This window comes from Tachypleus tridentatus, chromosome 10 (assembly GCF_004210375.1).
Source record: "Tachypleus tridentatus isolate NWPU-2018 chromosome 10, ASM421037v1, whole genome shotgun sequence".
NCBI lineage: Eukaryota > Metazoa > Arthropoda > Merostomata > Xiphosura > Limulidae > Tachypleus > Tachypleus tridentatus.
In genome coordinates this window covers 62,137,291-62,155,437 of record NC_134834.1, presented here as the reverse complement: position 1 = coordinate 62,155,437, position 18,147 = coordinate 62,137,291, and the positions used below count along the sequence as shown (strand labels likewise).

Sequence of the window (18,147 nt, the reverse complement as noted above, 5' to 3'; positions counted from 1 at the left end):
AGGAAGAGGGACACTCTCAATGCTATTGGGTGTAACAAATCATCAGATAAAGGCTTACAGTAATAAAGAAGAAAGCAAAAATGGAGGAGGACAAAGGATTATAAATGATGAAACAATGACCTCGCAGAGTTCATCATAGATTTTGCAAATGAATATGACCAAATTAGACACAAGATTCCATGGAAGTCCAAGTCCCCAGAAGAGAAACAATCTCCATCACAGTGAGGAGAGAAGATAGCACATGGGAAACTAATTGCTCAATGTCCCTCAAATACAAATAGAAGGCTAAGCCTTGTAGAGACACAAACTGAAAAATACCCAAGTGAATGAAAAACTAACCCAGATTCATCACTTCCTTAAGGGAAAGAGGATAGGTGCAGGAAGCTTGTTGGAACAGACTCAAATGAGAAAAACATCCAAGAAGTCCATCATGATCACCTCAAGACTTTGGGTAAAATACTCCCTAAGGTGAGAAAAGTCTCTATGGTAAATTGAGGGAGAATGATAATCATACTGAGACATTAAATGTCTAAAACCAGATGTCTAGTTACAAGAAAATGGGAATAAATCCTAGGAAAGGATGAGAAATCAGTTCTTTACAATCTTTAGCTATTAAGACTAACACTGCCATGGATGTTGGCAAGAAACAAAGTCCCTAGATGGTGGGCAAATAAGGGGAACAGGAGACAAAAGAGTAGGAGAGGAAAAAAATAAAGGGTAAGGCTCTTTGATAAAAACTCTTAATACTCTAAAATTGGCCACAAATGGAGAGCAAAGGCCTGTAACCTAAGGAAACAGGACCCACCAACCCCCAAGTCTATAGGACAGTCACCACAAAAACTGACAACAATGAAGTCTACAAGCAGTGGGAGAACAGGTAGGAACAGAAGAACACGAAATGGTGACAATGAAGAGGAAGCAGGAAGAAATGATATGGAGAGAAAGAAGGAGCATAGAAGAGTCAATAAAACAGTAAGGATAAGAACATCACTAGCATGCAGCTCCAATATATGATCCCACAGAAAACCTATCCAGGAATATAGGCAGACGAAAGGAGCCAGACAAAGTCACACAAGAGAAAAGGGAGGCAATAGGTCTTGAGTAACAAGGGCATCACTCCTTAAAAAACACAATCAAAAGATCAACAAAATATGAAGGGATGACTCTAAGGAAGATAAAAATGCCACTGAAGAGAAGATAAATAAAATAACATCTGCCAGAAAGCCCTGAGGGAAATGGTGAATTATCACAGGAGCGTGAATGAAATAATGGAAGAGTGTATAAAGTGTAAAACAAAGGAAAGAAATTTGAGCCTAAGAAAAAGTAATGCAGAATGAAATTAGGCCTAGTCCATAAGAGGTAACAAAGAAGAAAGGACAAGGAATGCATTCCCCAAAATACTGGTAAAAGGAATTGAAAATGAACTAGCATCCAGATAGAAAGTAAAAAACATAACAAGGAAGAATCAAGGAATAATATGCAAAAATGGGGAGTGAAATATATATCTCAGAAACCTATCTCAAAATTACAAAAATGGATGAAGTAGATTCAAAACAACATGGTTATATAAGATAAGGGAAAGGTGGATAGTAAGAAAAAAAAACAGAATAATTTCATCCGTCACAAATGAGATATACCAGTGGAAATACATCAGGTATAAATGAAGGCACAATCCACACAAACTACTACACCATCCACTGCACGAAAACCATCATACCTCCAAACAGACAATAACAAACCTGACACCAATGTAAGTGTGATACTAGCATGAATAACACCTTGCTCTCTTATAACAGTTATTGGAAGTTACACATTAATAATATAAAAATAAAAGGCCCTAAAATCTGCAGGTGCAGAAAATGTTAAAAAGAGATAATCCAACAATAAATACTTCCACAACATGCAGTGCCTATATTAATACATACAATTAAAAAAATACCTAACTCTTAATTGTTCACAAGCAAAAGAAGACGTCTGTACACATGAATGCCACTTCGAGAAGTGATTAGCATGCTCTACAGCTGTACTAGGGACTAGGAAAATGTGTTGCACCCCTACTGGTCATCTGGATGCTACAATGCAGCTATATTATGTATAATCATGTGAATTTAGATTTTTGTCCTACCAAATGTTTTTGTCCAGCTCGTTCATTTTCATACCAAAGAAATACTCAGTTCAAATATCAAGAAAAAAGTATAATTCCTCCTGGTCAGATTCTACTATTATTATGGATAATTCTATCAATACTTATCAAGAACACTATTTTTAACTGACATATAACCATAAGTACACATTTTCCCATTTACCTTAAGAAATGTCAAAAACCCTCATGACTGGTGATAAACAGAAAACTAGAAACAAAATAATAAATCGCTAGAAACTTTTAGGGAATAAAAGATCAATATTTCAGTTGAATATACAACCAACAATTCAAGTTCATAAATAAATTATCTACAAAAATATTAACCTTTTAAATATTATATACACATTATTTATAACGACGGAAGCATTGATATACAAGACTTAATAATATTCCCTCTTTGTATAACGTTTTGGTTTCTGTAGCACCTCCAATGCATTTCCACTGATGAACACACGTGGAACCTGAAAAATAAAAAAATAAAATTAGAATATAAAGTAGTAAAAACACATGTAGAGTTTGAATATTAGCTTTTGTGTAATAGTAAAGAAAAACATGATATTCGAGCTATAATCCTCTACCTATGTAATAAATATTAAAGGCACATGTCATTATATCAACAATTATATTCCTTACTGTGATTGATTTTTTAAATCTAAAAATTATGCTTTTTAAGGTACCAACTGGACATTAAATCATCATTTAGATCCCTCAAGAACACAAAACAGTAATATTGTACCTAGTTGACAATTTCCATTAAAAAAATAATACAGTTTCAATATGATTAGAAGCTTCAGGACATGTCTTTCAAAAGCTTTTCAAAGTCACCAAAAATGCTAATAATTTCTATAAAAATACTGAAGGCATCACATTAATCTTTACTAAGATAATCAGCTTTTTACTTCTTATTGCAATTTAATGTAATTTATTTTATATTTACTTCCATATTTTATTTTTCACTTCTGGTATCACATCACAGTTCCATAATCTCACATTTGATAATTTTACTGTTGTACTGACTATCTTTGGAAAAAACCAACTGTATTATAGATTTAAGCCAATAAATCTTTTCTTATATGTTAAATATCATACCCATATACAAGATCTCAGCCTAGTTGATACTCTTACCTAATGAAGTTTTACTTCTTTTTGGAGATGAATTACATATCTAGAACAATGTAATTGTGCAAAAAGAATGGTACAGCAAATAACAATAACTGTACATAAAATAAAGGTCATTCGTTAAAGCTTATAATACTACTATTTCAAAGTTTTTTGTTATTATATGACTTATAAAAATTATTTCATTTTTAAGTACAGCATCCAAAATACTGCATTAAGTTACAATTTTTATTTTATTTTTTATCACTCTTTAGAAAATATTTTATTCAAGCCTTCAGATAATCAAACTGCACATTTTTTTGTTCAAAACTGAATGTGTAATGAAAAATAATTATTTTTCATAGAATGTGAAAGTATAACTTCAGGAATTTCACAAATTAACAATAATTATATATAACTGTTTAATGACTTATGCTTCAAAGATTATTTCTTCCTAACTGTAGGATTTTTATCTACTTTACACAACCCTATTAACACTTACAGTTCTAGCTCCTGTCAGAAGTTCTAAGGCATTTTGCAGCTCCTTTTCATCACCTCTCTTATCAATCTCCACCACTTTGTAGGGAATTTTGGATTTGTCAAAAATCTGAAGAAAACATGTTTTTACTGTAAAACTTTTACAGTTAAATATATTTTATTTCTTTTAATATGAATTATGATCTTAAATTTGTTTTACATATGTAACAGTAAAATGAAAAAAGTGCACTTAAAAGCCTTTAATTTTGTAAGTATGTGTGCGATACTTTCACCAAAAATGTACACAAAAACTACTACATAATTTATATCTATGAAAGTTCTCAAATACAGCTATCAAAACTGGTTGAAACTTGCTTTCTTACATTACATAATATTACCAAAGAAATACCTTAAATGTCAACTGCAGTAATAAAGAATAGTGTCTGAATAGTGATAAAGTCATATGTAATTAATTTAAGAATTTAAGATAATAAAACTATCTGTATACATATATATTTTAGTGCTTAAATTCATAACTGTAAGATGTAATGATTTGCAATTGATATAAAGATCTACAAATATGAAATTCATGATTTTATTTGAATTTATTAAACTTCATAGTGGTAAAAACTGTTAAATATTTTAGTGAATTCTTATCAAAAATCCACTAGAATGCATCTTGAAACATTTTACATCTTAAAATACTTTGAGAGAACATGCTGCCCTGATTCCCAGAAGCTTCACTCCCTTAAGAAACTAGAAAGTCAATTTTCAAATAGTTGTTACCATTATTTGTTGTAATGTTTAATACAATTAAAAATATTATCAGTTTTACTGAACATTCCATCACATTTGTTCCTTATAAGGGCTTCATATGTTTGGTAACATAGAGCACACAACTATATATTATATAGGGTTTCAAACATGGCAAAAATGGCTGTAAACAGCCTTGGCAATCCAGAATATGACTAAACTAGTTTTTTTTAAGTTTTCAATCCTGACTGAAGGATAGCAACCATTTATAATGTAAATGGCAAACAACTTTAAATAAGTTTTTTTTAATCTACCTGATGTTCTAATTTATGCCTTTATCAAGGGTCTCTGAACATTTCAGTTAACAAAAATATTTTTTAATTAGAGCAACTAAAAGGAATATAAAACTAAAACAATATAAAAGAACAGGTGCATGGTGAAACATGCTTAAAGTATTGTTAAACAGGTTAGAGTCACTAATCATAAGCATTAAAAAGTAAAGGAATAAACATCTTACATTAAATAATAATAGATTTATAGGAGCTAGACATTGTACCTATTAATGAGAAAGCAATTTGGTTGAATCAAAAAGATTCCTTATACTTCCTGTCAAGAATGTTACCATAAATCTTTACAATTTTGATCCATCAAGGTGTCTCATTAATTATATCATGTGCACTGATGTAATGTTCAGTCTCAGCTTCTTTGTTGTCAATATTTACAGTAGCACAAATGTATTGTTTGAAATGATCAGGTATTGAATGACTGGATTCACCTTCTGATTTTCCTAAACACATACCTCTCAGTGTGTGCACTACTATGGAAGAAAAGTATTCAGAAACTTAAAACTGATGGTGAAACAATTTTAAATACCCTTAAGAATTATTAAGCACACTTCAGTCTTTCACAAAAAAACTGTTAGCTACCAACGAGTTAAAAAAGAATTACATAACTCTAAAAGTTGTTTGGTTTCAATTTCATGCAAATCTACACAAGGTCTATTATACGTAAACAAACTTGGTAGGGGTTTAGTTTATAGATAGAGAAGTTTCAAGAATTCCCTCCCCAACTGGGGTGATCAGGAACTTTGTAGTTCCTCTTCGTTCCCTCATGTGAAATGTTATTTAAATGTACTTGAAACTTTGCCTGTATTTAATTTTTAATCCTTACTTGTTTGAGGTATGAAGTGTGATGGGACATTATAAAATTGTTGGGCGAGAAAGAGCTGAACAAAGGCGGCACTAAAAAAGTGAGCCAGGCCAGAGCCAGACAAGCAAATGTCAATGTAAGTATCAATGCAAAATGACCCGATTCAGGGTTGGGCAATATTGATGCCTTGGCTGGGATCTAAAAATTCAATGCCTGAGATTTGGATGTAGGGGGGAAACGGGAGTGCCCCGAGAAAACCCACTTTCACAGGACAGGCACCGAAAGTTTTACCTGTCCTGAGGACCTGTCCAAGGGCTATTTGTACTAGCCACCCCTAATTAAGCAGTGAAGAGTAGACGGAAGGCAAGGTAATCATCATTACCCACTGCCAACTCTTATGAACGAATAATTGGTAAGAGTTGGCAGTGGGTGATGATGACTTGGTCAGGTGGTTAGGACATTTGACTTAGTCTGAGAGTTGTGAGTTTGGATCTCTGTCACACTAAACATGCCTTCCCTTTCAGCCATATGGGTGTTGTAGTGTGACAGAGATCCAAACTCACAACTCTCAGACTAACTCAAATGCCCTAACCACCTGACCAAGTCAGGCCCATAATTTCTGATACCCCTAAAAACTTATCAAATATTCTCCCAGAATTGTTCTCAACAACAGTTACACTAAATTCAATTCACATCTTCATACACAAATCAAAGAAATTGTTGTAGGCAACAATAATTCTGTTCTTTTAGTCTCAATTTTAGGCATTTTTTTGGATTATCAGCTCTCACTCATTGAAATTTTGAAACTAATCTTGAACCAACTCAATGGTACAGATATAATGATGAAATTTTTGATGCATGGAATAACTAATTCTCTTCTCTTATGGAATTTGATGAATTCCTTAATCACTAGCACCATGAGATACAGCTCATGCTTACTTGTACTGAAAAGGTCCAGAACTACAGAAAACAACAAATGTATCACTACCATATATTCCAAACCATATGTTAAACCCATTATTCTTCACTGTAACTTACCCTATCCATCAATTATCAAATTGAATGTTATTGCTCATCCTAATAGAACTGAAAAAATCTGCAACACTATAGACAGTAAGAAACAAGACACTTCAAAAGCTACTGATGTTCAATGGCTATTTCTCCTTTCACTTCAAAAGTTAATGTTGATCTTTGCATACAAACACAGCTTTCAAACATGCAGCACAGGAAGTGACTGCCATAAAGAGGAAACAGACAAATGTTCAGACAGATACACATTTCACAATAAATATATATATGTTCCATAATTTTGACTCAAATGATTTGAACATTTTACAGCAAAAATAGAAACCACCACATGCAGAGAAAATTATATACGTAAAAAAAGCTGGTATGGGTAGAGAAAGCACTACGTAGATGAGTGAACAACGTTTTGACCTTCTTCGGTCATCGTCAGGTTCACAAAGAAAGAAAGAGGTAACTGACCAATAGTTGACCACATGTTTGAAGACAGTTGTGTAATTGAGTGTAGAAATGTAGAAGGTGTGCTTAGATGTTTGATTATATTTGTCAATATAGGTATAAAGGTGTTCCTTTGTATTGGTTTATTTTGGGCTTGAGTTGTTGTATAAGTAAGGCTTCTTTAATTTTGCATTTTTTTATGTTTTTCTTTATTTAGTATTTGGTTGTTTTTTATGGTTATGTTGTGTTCATTTGATTAGCAGTGTTCGAAAACGTGTGAAAGTGACTTTTTATGTTCTTTGAATCTGGTTTCCATTTTTCTAGTTGTTTCTCCAATATAGTTGTTGTGGCAGTTATCACATTGCATTTTATAATGTTGGTGTTGTGTTTGTCAGTGTAGTTTTTACATGGTATAGACCTTAGTTTTGTGCCTGATTTTTGAATAAGTTTGGTATTAATGGAAATGTCATATTTTGTTACTAGTTTTTACCAAATGTTGATTATTTTTGCTGAAGTCAAGAATATATGGTATACAGCAGTACACGGTTTTGTGATTTTTTAAATCATGGGGTATACTTACTTTTGTAAGCTTTTTGTCTACATGTGTGCATATAACATTTTCTACGGTTTGTGGGGTATGTTGAATTTTTGTTTTGTTTCATGTGCTGAGTTCCAAGGAATGTATAGTCCCAGCAGGTGATTTTTTAGTGGATTCATGTTTTAAACTGTGTATTGGATCTTGTAATTTTGAGGTTAAGAAATGATATTTGATTGATTCCTTTGTGTTCACATGTGAAGTTAATGTTGGGATGTATAGCATTAATGTGATTGAAAAAATTAAGTGTGTGTTCTGTAGATGTGAATCCCGTAACCGTGTCATCACATATCTGTACCGGTATAATGGTGGATGTATTGCTGTGTTAAATGCTCATGTTTCAACACTACTTTTAGCATGCTTCACCATTCACCCATTCTTTTATACCGAGGTAGTTTCATATTCCTTTTGGCTACTGTAATTTAAAATCAGTTTTATAACCTGTTAATTTCACAGACCTTTGAAAAAACGTTTAAGCAGAAATCTTAAGTGGAATAAAATACAATACAAAATAGTTATCTGAAGTTGTTTGTTGATTCATTGCATATAGCTAGAAATCTCAACCACAATATCAAATAAGGGCACAAATGTTTGAAACCATCTTGATAATATTAAACATATGGCTAGATATCTTAACAAGAGTTTCAAATATGGGTAAAAATTTTGGAATCAAGTCAGACTGATGGACCTTGATAAAGAATGACAGACCTTTTTTAGCAGTACTGTATAGAAAATAAGACTGTCAGTACTGAAAGTTAAACTCCACCAATTACAAAATCATTGCTTAAAAATCTTATCAGTAATTCAGAATGTTTTTACATAACTGTTTCCATTTGCTTAACCTCTATCACACAAATGCAAGATAATAACACAATACTAATTAAAAATGCAGAAAACAAAATTACCAATCAGTTTTAATGATATTCATCCAAATGAAAACATTTTTCTTATTTTAGTAATACAGTAAAACATAATTTATATCACACAATAAACTAATATTAATTCATGGAACATCATCAGTAATTCTGCTGAACACAGAGAATATTACAGACTTTGGGTTGACTACAACAGAAACTTTTGACTTTTTTTTTTATCTTTACATTTGTTTTTCATTCTGATAAAATTAAACATTCCTGATATTTTAAATTTTCTGGTAAATAAATGCCTTGTGTTGGAAAACAAAGTAAAATGCATTCTAATCATTATAAGTACATTATATTAACCTTTGCAAATCATGTCAGGGGTCAAATACCATGTAATTGCATTTGTTAACTTGCATTTAAAATGTTATTGAATTACTATTTTATGAATTCATGTCAGTAAGTTCTGAATCAACTTGTAGATAATTCAAACTTTAATATAATATGAATTAATTTCGCCTTTTAAAGTTAATGTTAAAATAACACACCAAAATATAGATTTTAGTGAGTCGCATGGTATGTTAAATACAGCATTGTTTAAAATTAGACATTTGTGATTTCAACATACTAAGTCTATAGTTTCATACAAATTAGGAATTCAAATTGCTAATATTGGCAAGCTAGAATATAAAATAAGAACCACATATAACTGTATTTTGCCAAGATATAGCTTATGTACTGAAACAAAATATTTGAGATTTTTGGGAAGACTAAGTGTTTTTTTAATCATGACCAGAAATCACTTTGCACTCAGTCTAATTATGAAACAGATTCCATATTTTCACAAATAAATGTTTAGAAAAGTCTCATGAAAAAATCTGATCTTTTTTATACAAACAAACTGTAATCTTTACTAAAAGTACACCAAATACTTTGCAGATACACATATTGTATCAAAAGTTATAATGCAAATACTTGATGTGTGCAATTGTGTAAACAAATTCATGTATAACAAGCCCATTTCAAAAGGGTTTAATTAGTAATAATTATTGTGGAACTAATATTTGGTTCTGATCATTGTACACAGCCTTTTCTGATTAGAAATTAATGATACAGTAAAAAATGTCAATTTTATATACTTACTTCCTTAGCTGTTACACAATGTGGACACGTTGATTTGGAAAACAAAACCACACAGTTTTCATTTACAGTAGAAGTGATGTATCTATCTATTTCTGAAATTTTTTAAAATATGAAAATAATTTTAGTTGTCAGTTTGAACTGTCACAGATGCTTAAAACAATGGCTGATATCTTACGTTGTTTAATCTTTTACTTGTAAATCTCACTGTAAAAAGTTCATTGTGAAGAGTTTACATTATATATTAGAGCTAATGTTTTTCATCCTATGGTTTATAAAGGTGGAATAAAAATATGCTAACTCACATTACAGAAAATAACCTGTTTATACATACCAGTGATTCAGCTTACAGTCTACACAAACAAACAATTATTGAAATATCAATACTAGATCTGTCTTTTGTACCAAACCATCAAACTTGATTCACGCAAGGATTAAATAAGAAAGGCTTCCTAAGATAGTCACATAAAGATCAGACTGGTTAGTTTAATTATGATTAATGTCAAAAAATTAGTCAAAATAAGTTTCCAATTATTTCAACAACTAATTAATCTAAATTATAACTATACTTACTGTCATGAAAATAATAAATAAATCAAAATTAATAGTTCCAATTCTTGCTATTTTCAATTTTCCAACTATCCAAATAACCAAAATACCATCATGTTCAATTGTTGTCTTGAGCACAAAGCTAATTAATACCCTATCTGTTCTCTGGTCCATGCAGGTATCAAAACCTGATTTTAGTATTACAAGTTTTATTTACTTCAAGTTTATTCAGCTTTGGGCTAGCATGGTCTGGTGATTCAGAGAGACATGGCAAAGCTACTGCTCCACCTACCTGTCACTGTTACTAATTTTGAATTACTGACTAGAGAGAGATAAATCAAATAGCAGCACCCACTGCCAGCTCTTATGTTACCTTTTGTTTGCTAGTTTGGAAGAGCACGTACCATGGCTTGCAGAATATCTTACTAAACAACTAATGGGCCCATTAATTATAAAATACCACAAACTGACTAGCTCTAATCACATAAAGCTCCATTGGATGGCACTGCTGTCAACGTACAAACTAAGCTGGCAAGACCCAAAGAAATTTCAAAGCAGTTTCCAGCTAGTTTTCATGTTCTGTTACTTTTTCAAAAATTCTAAACTCATTTAAAATTCAGCTTTTAAGTGCAAATATAAATTAATTACTTCCAGTACTCCTTCATACAAGACAGATTGTGTAAAGTCTCACTGAGAGCACTACAAAGAAATTGTACAAACATATTTTACGTGTTTCAAGGCTAGGAAGCACATGTTATACTGTTCAAGCATTTCCATGAAACAAGCAATTAAATTAATTAGATGCCATAATTAGTAACTGTACTCCTTCCTGGAAGTTAAAACTTGAATGTCATTTAATAGTTGTATTGTTGGTAATGCATAATAATCTCTACTGTCTACCTAACCAGTTAGACTACATCAGCAGTTTATCAATTTACCAGAAGAATTAACAAAAAAAAAGCTTTACCAAAATTTAAGTTCATAGAGTAATTAATCAAAGGAAATATTAATCAAAAGTTTCTAGAAAAATAAATACAAAAGAACTTAGAGGTATTTAACATTTTGAGATACATGAATTGGATAATATCTGTTAAGTAAAAAAGTTCCTTAGTCTACATTCAAAGCAAACACACTGTCAAGAATTAGTTAAGCATATCAGTGTAACAGGTAACTATTTAAGTTATCTGTGCATGATAAATTACACTCCTAAAAAAGAACAGTAAATTATATGAATTTCTGAATCTTTTAGAACCTGTTTAGTAATTCAATAAATTGTGACAAGAAGATCAGTGTTTTTATGTCATCTTCAGGATGATTCCTCTACTACCATTGAAACATATCTTGAAATAGTGGTCTTAAGGTTCAAAATCCTTAGATGAACAATAATCAGTGATGTCGAGAAACCCACTTGTTGAGAAATTTATATGCAAAAACGGCTCGTTTGGGTTGAGAAAATTGTTTTAGACAAATAAGTCTGGGTTTGAGCTACTCACAACCCAAACGAGCCGTTTTTGCATATAAATTAGATGAACAATGTTCAGTTTTTGTGGAATCTTCTGGATGACTTTCCCTTTCAGAAGTACAAGTGTCAGGAAATGGCAGTCTTAAGATACAATTATTTAATATTTAGAAAGAAATAGCTTTGATGCATTTATAATTAACTGACTATAGTAAAACAATAGTAGTTCATTATTTTTACTGACATTATTTGAGTAAAGTGAGTGCCAAGAAAATTAAAAAAAACAACACCCCAACCATCTGAAAATTCTCAGTTGCATATAGCAGATAGATACTTTATAGTGAACAGCTTTGGGTTTGTTTTTATCCAGCACTAATGATATGGCTAGCATTGAAAAATGCTGCATAATCTCTTGAATTTCCATTAGGAATCAATTTAATATTCTGGCTGTCAAACTTTTTATGTACTTTCTATTAAATACCACAAGTACTACTTTGTCTTTTGTGGAAAAAATTAATAAAAATGTGTAAATATAATAATTGAAAAATCCTTCAAGCTACTGTTTGCCATATGTTTTTACACATACAATCTTACAAGACAGTTTCTAACCAGCACTGAAGGATAAGCAATAATAAAATAATGCAAAATCCCAAATAGAAGAAAATGTATAGAATTCATTCAAATCTTTGATACTTATTGGATGTTTTCCTAAAGATGACTTGTTTCTATGTTTTCTCAACATTTAAATAGGATGCGGGATGGCTTGTTTGCTAGGGCTACTACCTGTGCTAAAGGGAAGTTTTAAACTAGGTCTGACAGTGATGAGGACTACGATAAACTTACCGAAAAAAAGAATAAGAGGCAGAGAAAAGTTTACCACAAGAAATGATACATAAATAGTTATAAGAGTAGAATTGCTGTTACTATTACAATGCTACAAGCAATAAAACAGATGCCTTTAGAGCACTAGTAAGAATGACAGATTTTCTTAGAATAGGAATAACTGAAACATACTTAAAAAATACATGATTTTGATGACAGAACTTTCTTTGAAATACAGAATTAGACTAATTAATAGAGACAGAGTAATAACGAGAGGGAGAGGAGTTACGTTGTATATAAAATGCAAGTTACATCCTGTTGGGGTTGAGGATATCAAAGATAAAGTCTGGAAATTTAATTCACTTGGGTTTCTGTTGAAATACATAAGGGGAAAAAGCTTTTAGTGGGATTTTGTTACAAATCACCTGGTGATACTGATTAAATTAGTGAGAAACTTTACAATGAGATTAAGATTTCAGTTGTTAATGAAATCATAATTGTGGGCAATTTTAGTTTCAAACATATAGACTGGGAAATGCTAGAGCCAAATCACAAGGGAAAACTTTTTTGGAAACAGTTCACAATGGCTTCCTTCACCAATTAGTTAAGGAATCTAGTGGAAACAATGCTATTTTAGATTTATTGTTAACCTCAAGTATAGAAACTGGGAAACATATGGGTGCAAGTGACAATCAGGTTCAATATTTTGCTGTATATGGAGATAAGTGATGATTATACTTTGATTATAAATTTCAAAAGTGCATATTTTGAAGGGATATCACAGAACTTACTTGTTATGAATTTGGCAGCTGAGTAATTTGGATATAGTGATTACATGTAGAAAACTGTAAAAAATTTTGTATAAGAAAGATGTTCACCTGGAATATTATAAATAAGTTGTTTTCAGTCAAACTGAATTAATGTCACAAGTGGGGAACCTCAGCAATCAGTCTCTGCTTTATTGATTTATGTCACTGACATAGATGAAGCGATGGTCAATCAATTACTCATTTGCTGATGATTCATTATGTCTCAGATGTTGTTAGTTGTGAAGATGATGATGCTGATTTAGAAAAAACTTGGATCATTTAATAAGTTAAGCAAATAAATGTCAGATGGGTTTTAATTATAATAAATAAATTATAACTATAATTTGGATGGGAATAACCTGAACAGTGTCATGACAGAAAGGAAACTTAGTGTAGTGATTGATCAATCTCTTAAGCCATCCAAGCAGCAAGCTGTTGCTAGAAGTGAGGCAAATAGAATTTTATGTTGTATCTACAGAATTATTTAATAAGTCTAAAATGGTTACACTTTCATTGTGTATGATGCTGGTTACACCACAGTTGGAGTATAGTGTTCAGTCTGAGGCTCCTTACCTTAAGAAGGACATTGAATTGTTGGAAATGAAAAGGAAGAGTTTGTCATATGAGGAGAGACTAAAATATCTCAAATTGTTAGGGGGGGTATCTGATTAAGATGCTTAAGATTGTAAAGGGTATTGACATAAATTTTGGCAGAGTTGGAGCCATCTACAGCTAAGATAATTTTCTTTTCATAACAGGGTGGTTGGCCTATAGAATGGGATGCCTTTGAATGCTGTGGAGGCAGTAAAATTAAGTTTAAAAGAAAGCTTGATAAGTTTATGAATGATTAGAGCTGACTTTAAGTTTTGTTTTAGTTTATTTAATGTAGTTTAGAGGATGGGACAGCCAAGATGGACCAATGGGTCCTGTGTTGTTCAAAATCATTATACCTTATATTGGAAAAATGATAAGGCATTACAAGAAAAATGACAACTTTAAAATGTTATATTTTCAATTACATGAATTTCTCTCACAGTAACTGTACAAAATACACTAAATGTGAGTCCAATGAATATTAAGTTACAAAGTATGAGTTTATTTCTCCTTAAAGTCTGTCCAACTTTGACACAAAGAAAGACTATAGACAATATGTACAAAACAACAGCCTTCATTTGAAAGACAAACAGAGAAAAAAAGGGAAAGTGGTTGTTGTGTAAGAATGTAACTGGTAAGACAGATGGTATGAAAATAAATCTTTATCAGTAATAATAATTTTGTCTCTCATTTTCACCAATTCAATGCAAACTTCTCACAAGCGAAATAAGAAACAAAAAAGTTAAAAAATATATCACTACAGTTAAATCTTACAGGATTCTCTATTCCTCCTAAACAATCTGAATATCTAAAATATAAATAATATGTCTCTTAAATTTGAAATGAAGCTGCCTAACAAGGGAGAGACTGGTCTATAAATACAAATTTTGATAACGTAAACAAAACCATGCTGCTTACAGCCCATACATCACCCTTGTAATGTTGGTCTACTCTCTCTCTCTCTCATTCATAAGGGAGAGGAAGTACTAGATTATTGTAAGGTTTGCCAACAGAAAAGACAGATTTTCATTTGGGGATATAAGAAATGATGTTGCAACTATCCTTCCAGCAAGAGAACATGTTCAATTACCAAAGGAATGAATCTGGGACCATTTACAACTAAATTATGGAGAAGTGAAACTGTTTCATTAGCAACCATCTGCATTAATGTGGACTTAGATAACAGAGATTTGAAATGTCCACATATTAATTAAATAGATAGCAAATGTATGGTACCTTCCTAAGCCACAGTATTAAACTCAATATTTAATGTAGTATAACATTACAGTTCTTCATCATCATATAACTGATTCTGAATATCAGGTAGAACACCAAATGATGCTAATCAATGCAATTCATTACATTAGTTACTTATTCATCCAGCTCTACTTAATATAAACACAATGATTAAGGAATCTGTGAGCAGGAAATAGAGTTAAAGGGCAGGATGAAGATACTAAAGTCATACAGGTCATTAAACTGCCATATTTTCACATTACTTTTTTTGTTTTTATCCTCAATGTTCAGTGTACCTTGACCCTCTGGATTAAAATGAACCCGAACTACCACTGTAATTCTAAAAATTATTCAATGAAGCAAACTTCTGAACCTCCTTTAAAGCTTTACCCTCTCTCCTTTAATTTGCCCATTTCTGTTTTTGCTTTAACACCTATTGCATGATGAGAACTACACATGTATTTTATTCTTGAGTTTAGTAGAGTGAATAAACAGCCAAGATCACAATTAGTACAATTCAAAGAAAAATAGCAATGTTTTTGTCTAAACATTTCGAGAGCTGCAATATACCCTAACCATCTTTGAATTTACAGTACTAAAGTCAGGAGTTTCACTTCCTCAATGGATTTTCCTTTCTCTAGCTGAGGTATTTAGGAGTTAATTAGAATGTTAATACCAAGACTTTATTTTAAATAAAAAATTACAAATGTTAAAAGTAAATCTTTAATACCCACTGTAACTAAAAGACTTTCAATTTTTCTTCATTGTAAGACTAAAGCCTGATAGCCACACAACTCTAAAGAACCAGATACAGCTCACAAGCCTCAATATATCAAACCCTGGTCTACATGGGCCAAAACATCCTTTATCATCTTTAAATTAGATACACACACACACACTCACATATACATGTGTGTGTAGAAATTACACAAAAAAAGGCTAGTCAATTGACAATTATAACATGATTGAATAGAATACAATGGTATCTCAGAAGTCAGCACTTAAATAAGTCTTCACATTTTCTTATTTACATTAATATAATAATTAATGGCATAATAAGCAAATTAATAAAAGTTTGCTGATAATATTAAACTCCTTAGTATTTTGAGTTGCATGACTTAAATCAATTAGCAAATACAAAACAACCTTTAAAAATAGTAATGTAATGCATTTAGGTTACCATAAATTAGTTCATACATATAAACTGAAACTTCTTTATACAAATTACTATTTCAGGCTCACTTTGGACACACTTGGGTTTCAGAATATTTCAATATTGGCAACAATAGCTGAGGTGAGACATTGTACACAATAAAACAAGAAACTGTACAAATACTTAGTAATTTTCAGTAACCATCAAACTTTACTAATTTACAAATTATGTTCCTATCACTAAATTCATAAATCATTTCATGTGAATGTGAAAACAAAAAGTCTAAACTCCAAGACCTGATGCATTTCACTAATACAACAATCATAGTTACAATGGTTCAGTTTCACTGGTTTCATTAATAACACCACCCCCCAAAAAAAGTTTTATCCAACTATTTTAAAATTTCATAAGTTAGTTTTCCTAACGTCTAGAGACATGATTTTTTCTAATCTTAGTATAGTATATTACTACAAATACAACTGGCAGTAGTAGTGCTAATAACACTATAATTTAAAAAGTAATAACAAAAGTAAAAACTATTCAAGTAACAAGTAGATTAAACTTACACTTAAGAGTATTGAATTGTCCAATTTGAATCAGTCAGTGAACAATTATGAACCAATCCCTGAATGTTCTGTAAACTTTTTGTTTCTGTCTCTAGTCACAGTTTAAACTTACCTGGATCCATCTTTATTTCCTTTAAGCTTAACAGTTGAAATACGTAAACAACTTCGTAATCAAGTTACAAAACAAGAATTATAAAAATTTTACTGCTTATGTTCATTTAGCAGTTACGACACGTTATTTTCGGTAGGTCAATTGTTACTTATTAATTCCCGGCTTAAGCACTTTTTAAACTTAGTTTTACTATGAAGTACACAATTTTTAGAGATGGTCTTGGTTTTGTAATGAACAGGAAACTTAAATTCGTAACTAGTTATTCGGTTAACCTGACGATGACCGAAGAAGGTCGAAACGTTGTTCGCTCTTCTATGTAAAATATTTTCTCAACCCAAATAAGCCGTTTTTGCATATATATTAAACACAAAAAGACATTAAGAACTACTACTCAACACAACTGTAGTTCTCCCACGTTCGTTTCTAGATACAAAGCCCCTTCTAACGGCACAGTTTACGTGAAGCAAACAAAATCTCTATATTTTTGGAATACAATCTGTATATGTATTTTCTTTCCTTTCCATTCCATTCCTAAGTAATGTAGGCCTGGCATGGCCAAGCGCGTAAGGCGTGCGACTCGTAATCCGAGGATCGCGGGTTCGTACCCGCGTCGCGCTAAACATGCTCGCCCTCCCAGCCGTGGGGGCGTATAATGTTACAGTCAATCCCACTATTCGTTGGTAAAAGAGTAGCCCAAGAGTTGGCGGTGAGTGGTGATTACTAACTGCCTTCCCTCTAGCCTTACACTGCTAAATTAGGGACGGCTAGCACAGATAGCCCTCGAGTAGCTTTGTGCGAAATTCCAAAACAAACAAACAAACCTAAGTAATGAGACCGAAAAGGCAGAACAGTGCAACCCTTACCTCATTTTCAAAATGCTCATTACAAATTTGAAATAATTTAACCCCAATGTATTTTATCAAACTATTCCACAATATTTCCATGTTGAATAACATTGGCATTGCTTATTAAATAGTTTCAATCACTTTTTTGGTGATAAACGTAACAAACGAGCAAAACATAGTAAAATTAAAGAAATATTTAATCATTCATTTTGTCCGATTTAACTTTAAAGTTAGAATAAACTACTTCATATCCATAACATTCTCAAACTACTTTTAGGTTTTAGTATTATTTTGAAACGTTTTACGCATACTTTTGGGGAAAACAG

At 31.6% G+C, this 18,147-nt stretch overlaps 1 protein-coding gene across 1 annotated transcript; it reads right to left on the bottom strand.

Annotated features, from left to right (window-relative positions):
- Nucleotides 1-2,182: 2,182 nt before the first annotated feature.
- LOC143229419 (glutaredoxin-2, mitochondrial-like) lies at nt 2,183-17,717 on the bottom strand. Its single transcript, XM_076461732.1, has 4 exons — nt 16,977-17,717; nt 9,680-9,771; nt 3,744-3,848; nt 2,183-2,604 (listed from the first exon to the last, which is right to left on the bottom strand). The coding sequence occupies exons 1-4, from the start codon at nt 16,984-16,986 to the stop codon at nt 2,524-2,526; spliced, it is 288 nt and encodes a 95-aa protein (XP_076317847.1). The 5' UTR covers nt 16,987-17,717; the 3' UTR covers nt 2,183-2,523.
- Nucleotides 17,718-18,147: the final 430 nt, after the last annotated feature.

Coding starts and splice junctions, on each gene's coding strand:
- LOC143229419 (XM_076461732.1), bottom strand. Junction 3,849..9,679: donor ATTGTGTAACAGCTAAGGAA/GTAAGTATATAA, acceptor TGTTTTCTTCAG/ATTTTTGACAAATCCAAAAT. Junction 2,605..3,743: donor TTCTGACAGGAGCTAGAACT/GTAAGTGTTAAT, acceptor TTTATTTTTCAG/GTTCCACGTGTGTTCATCAG.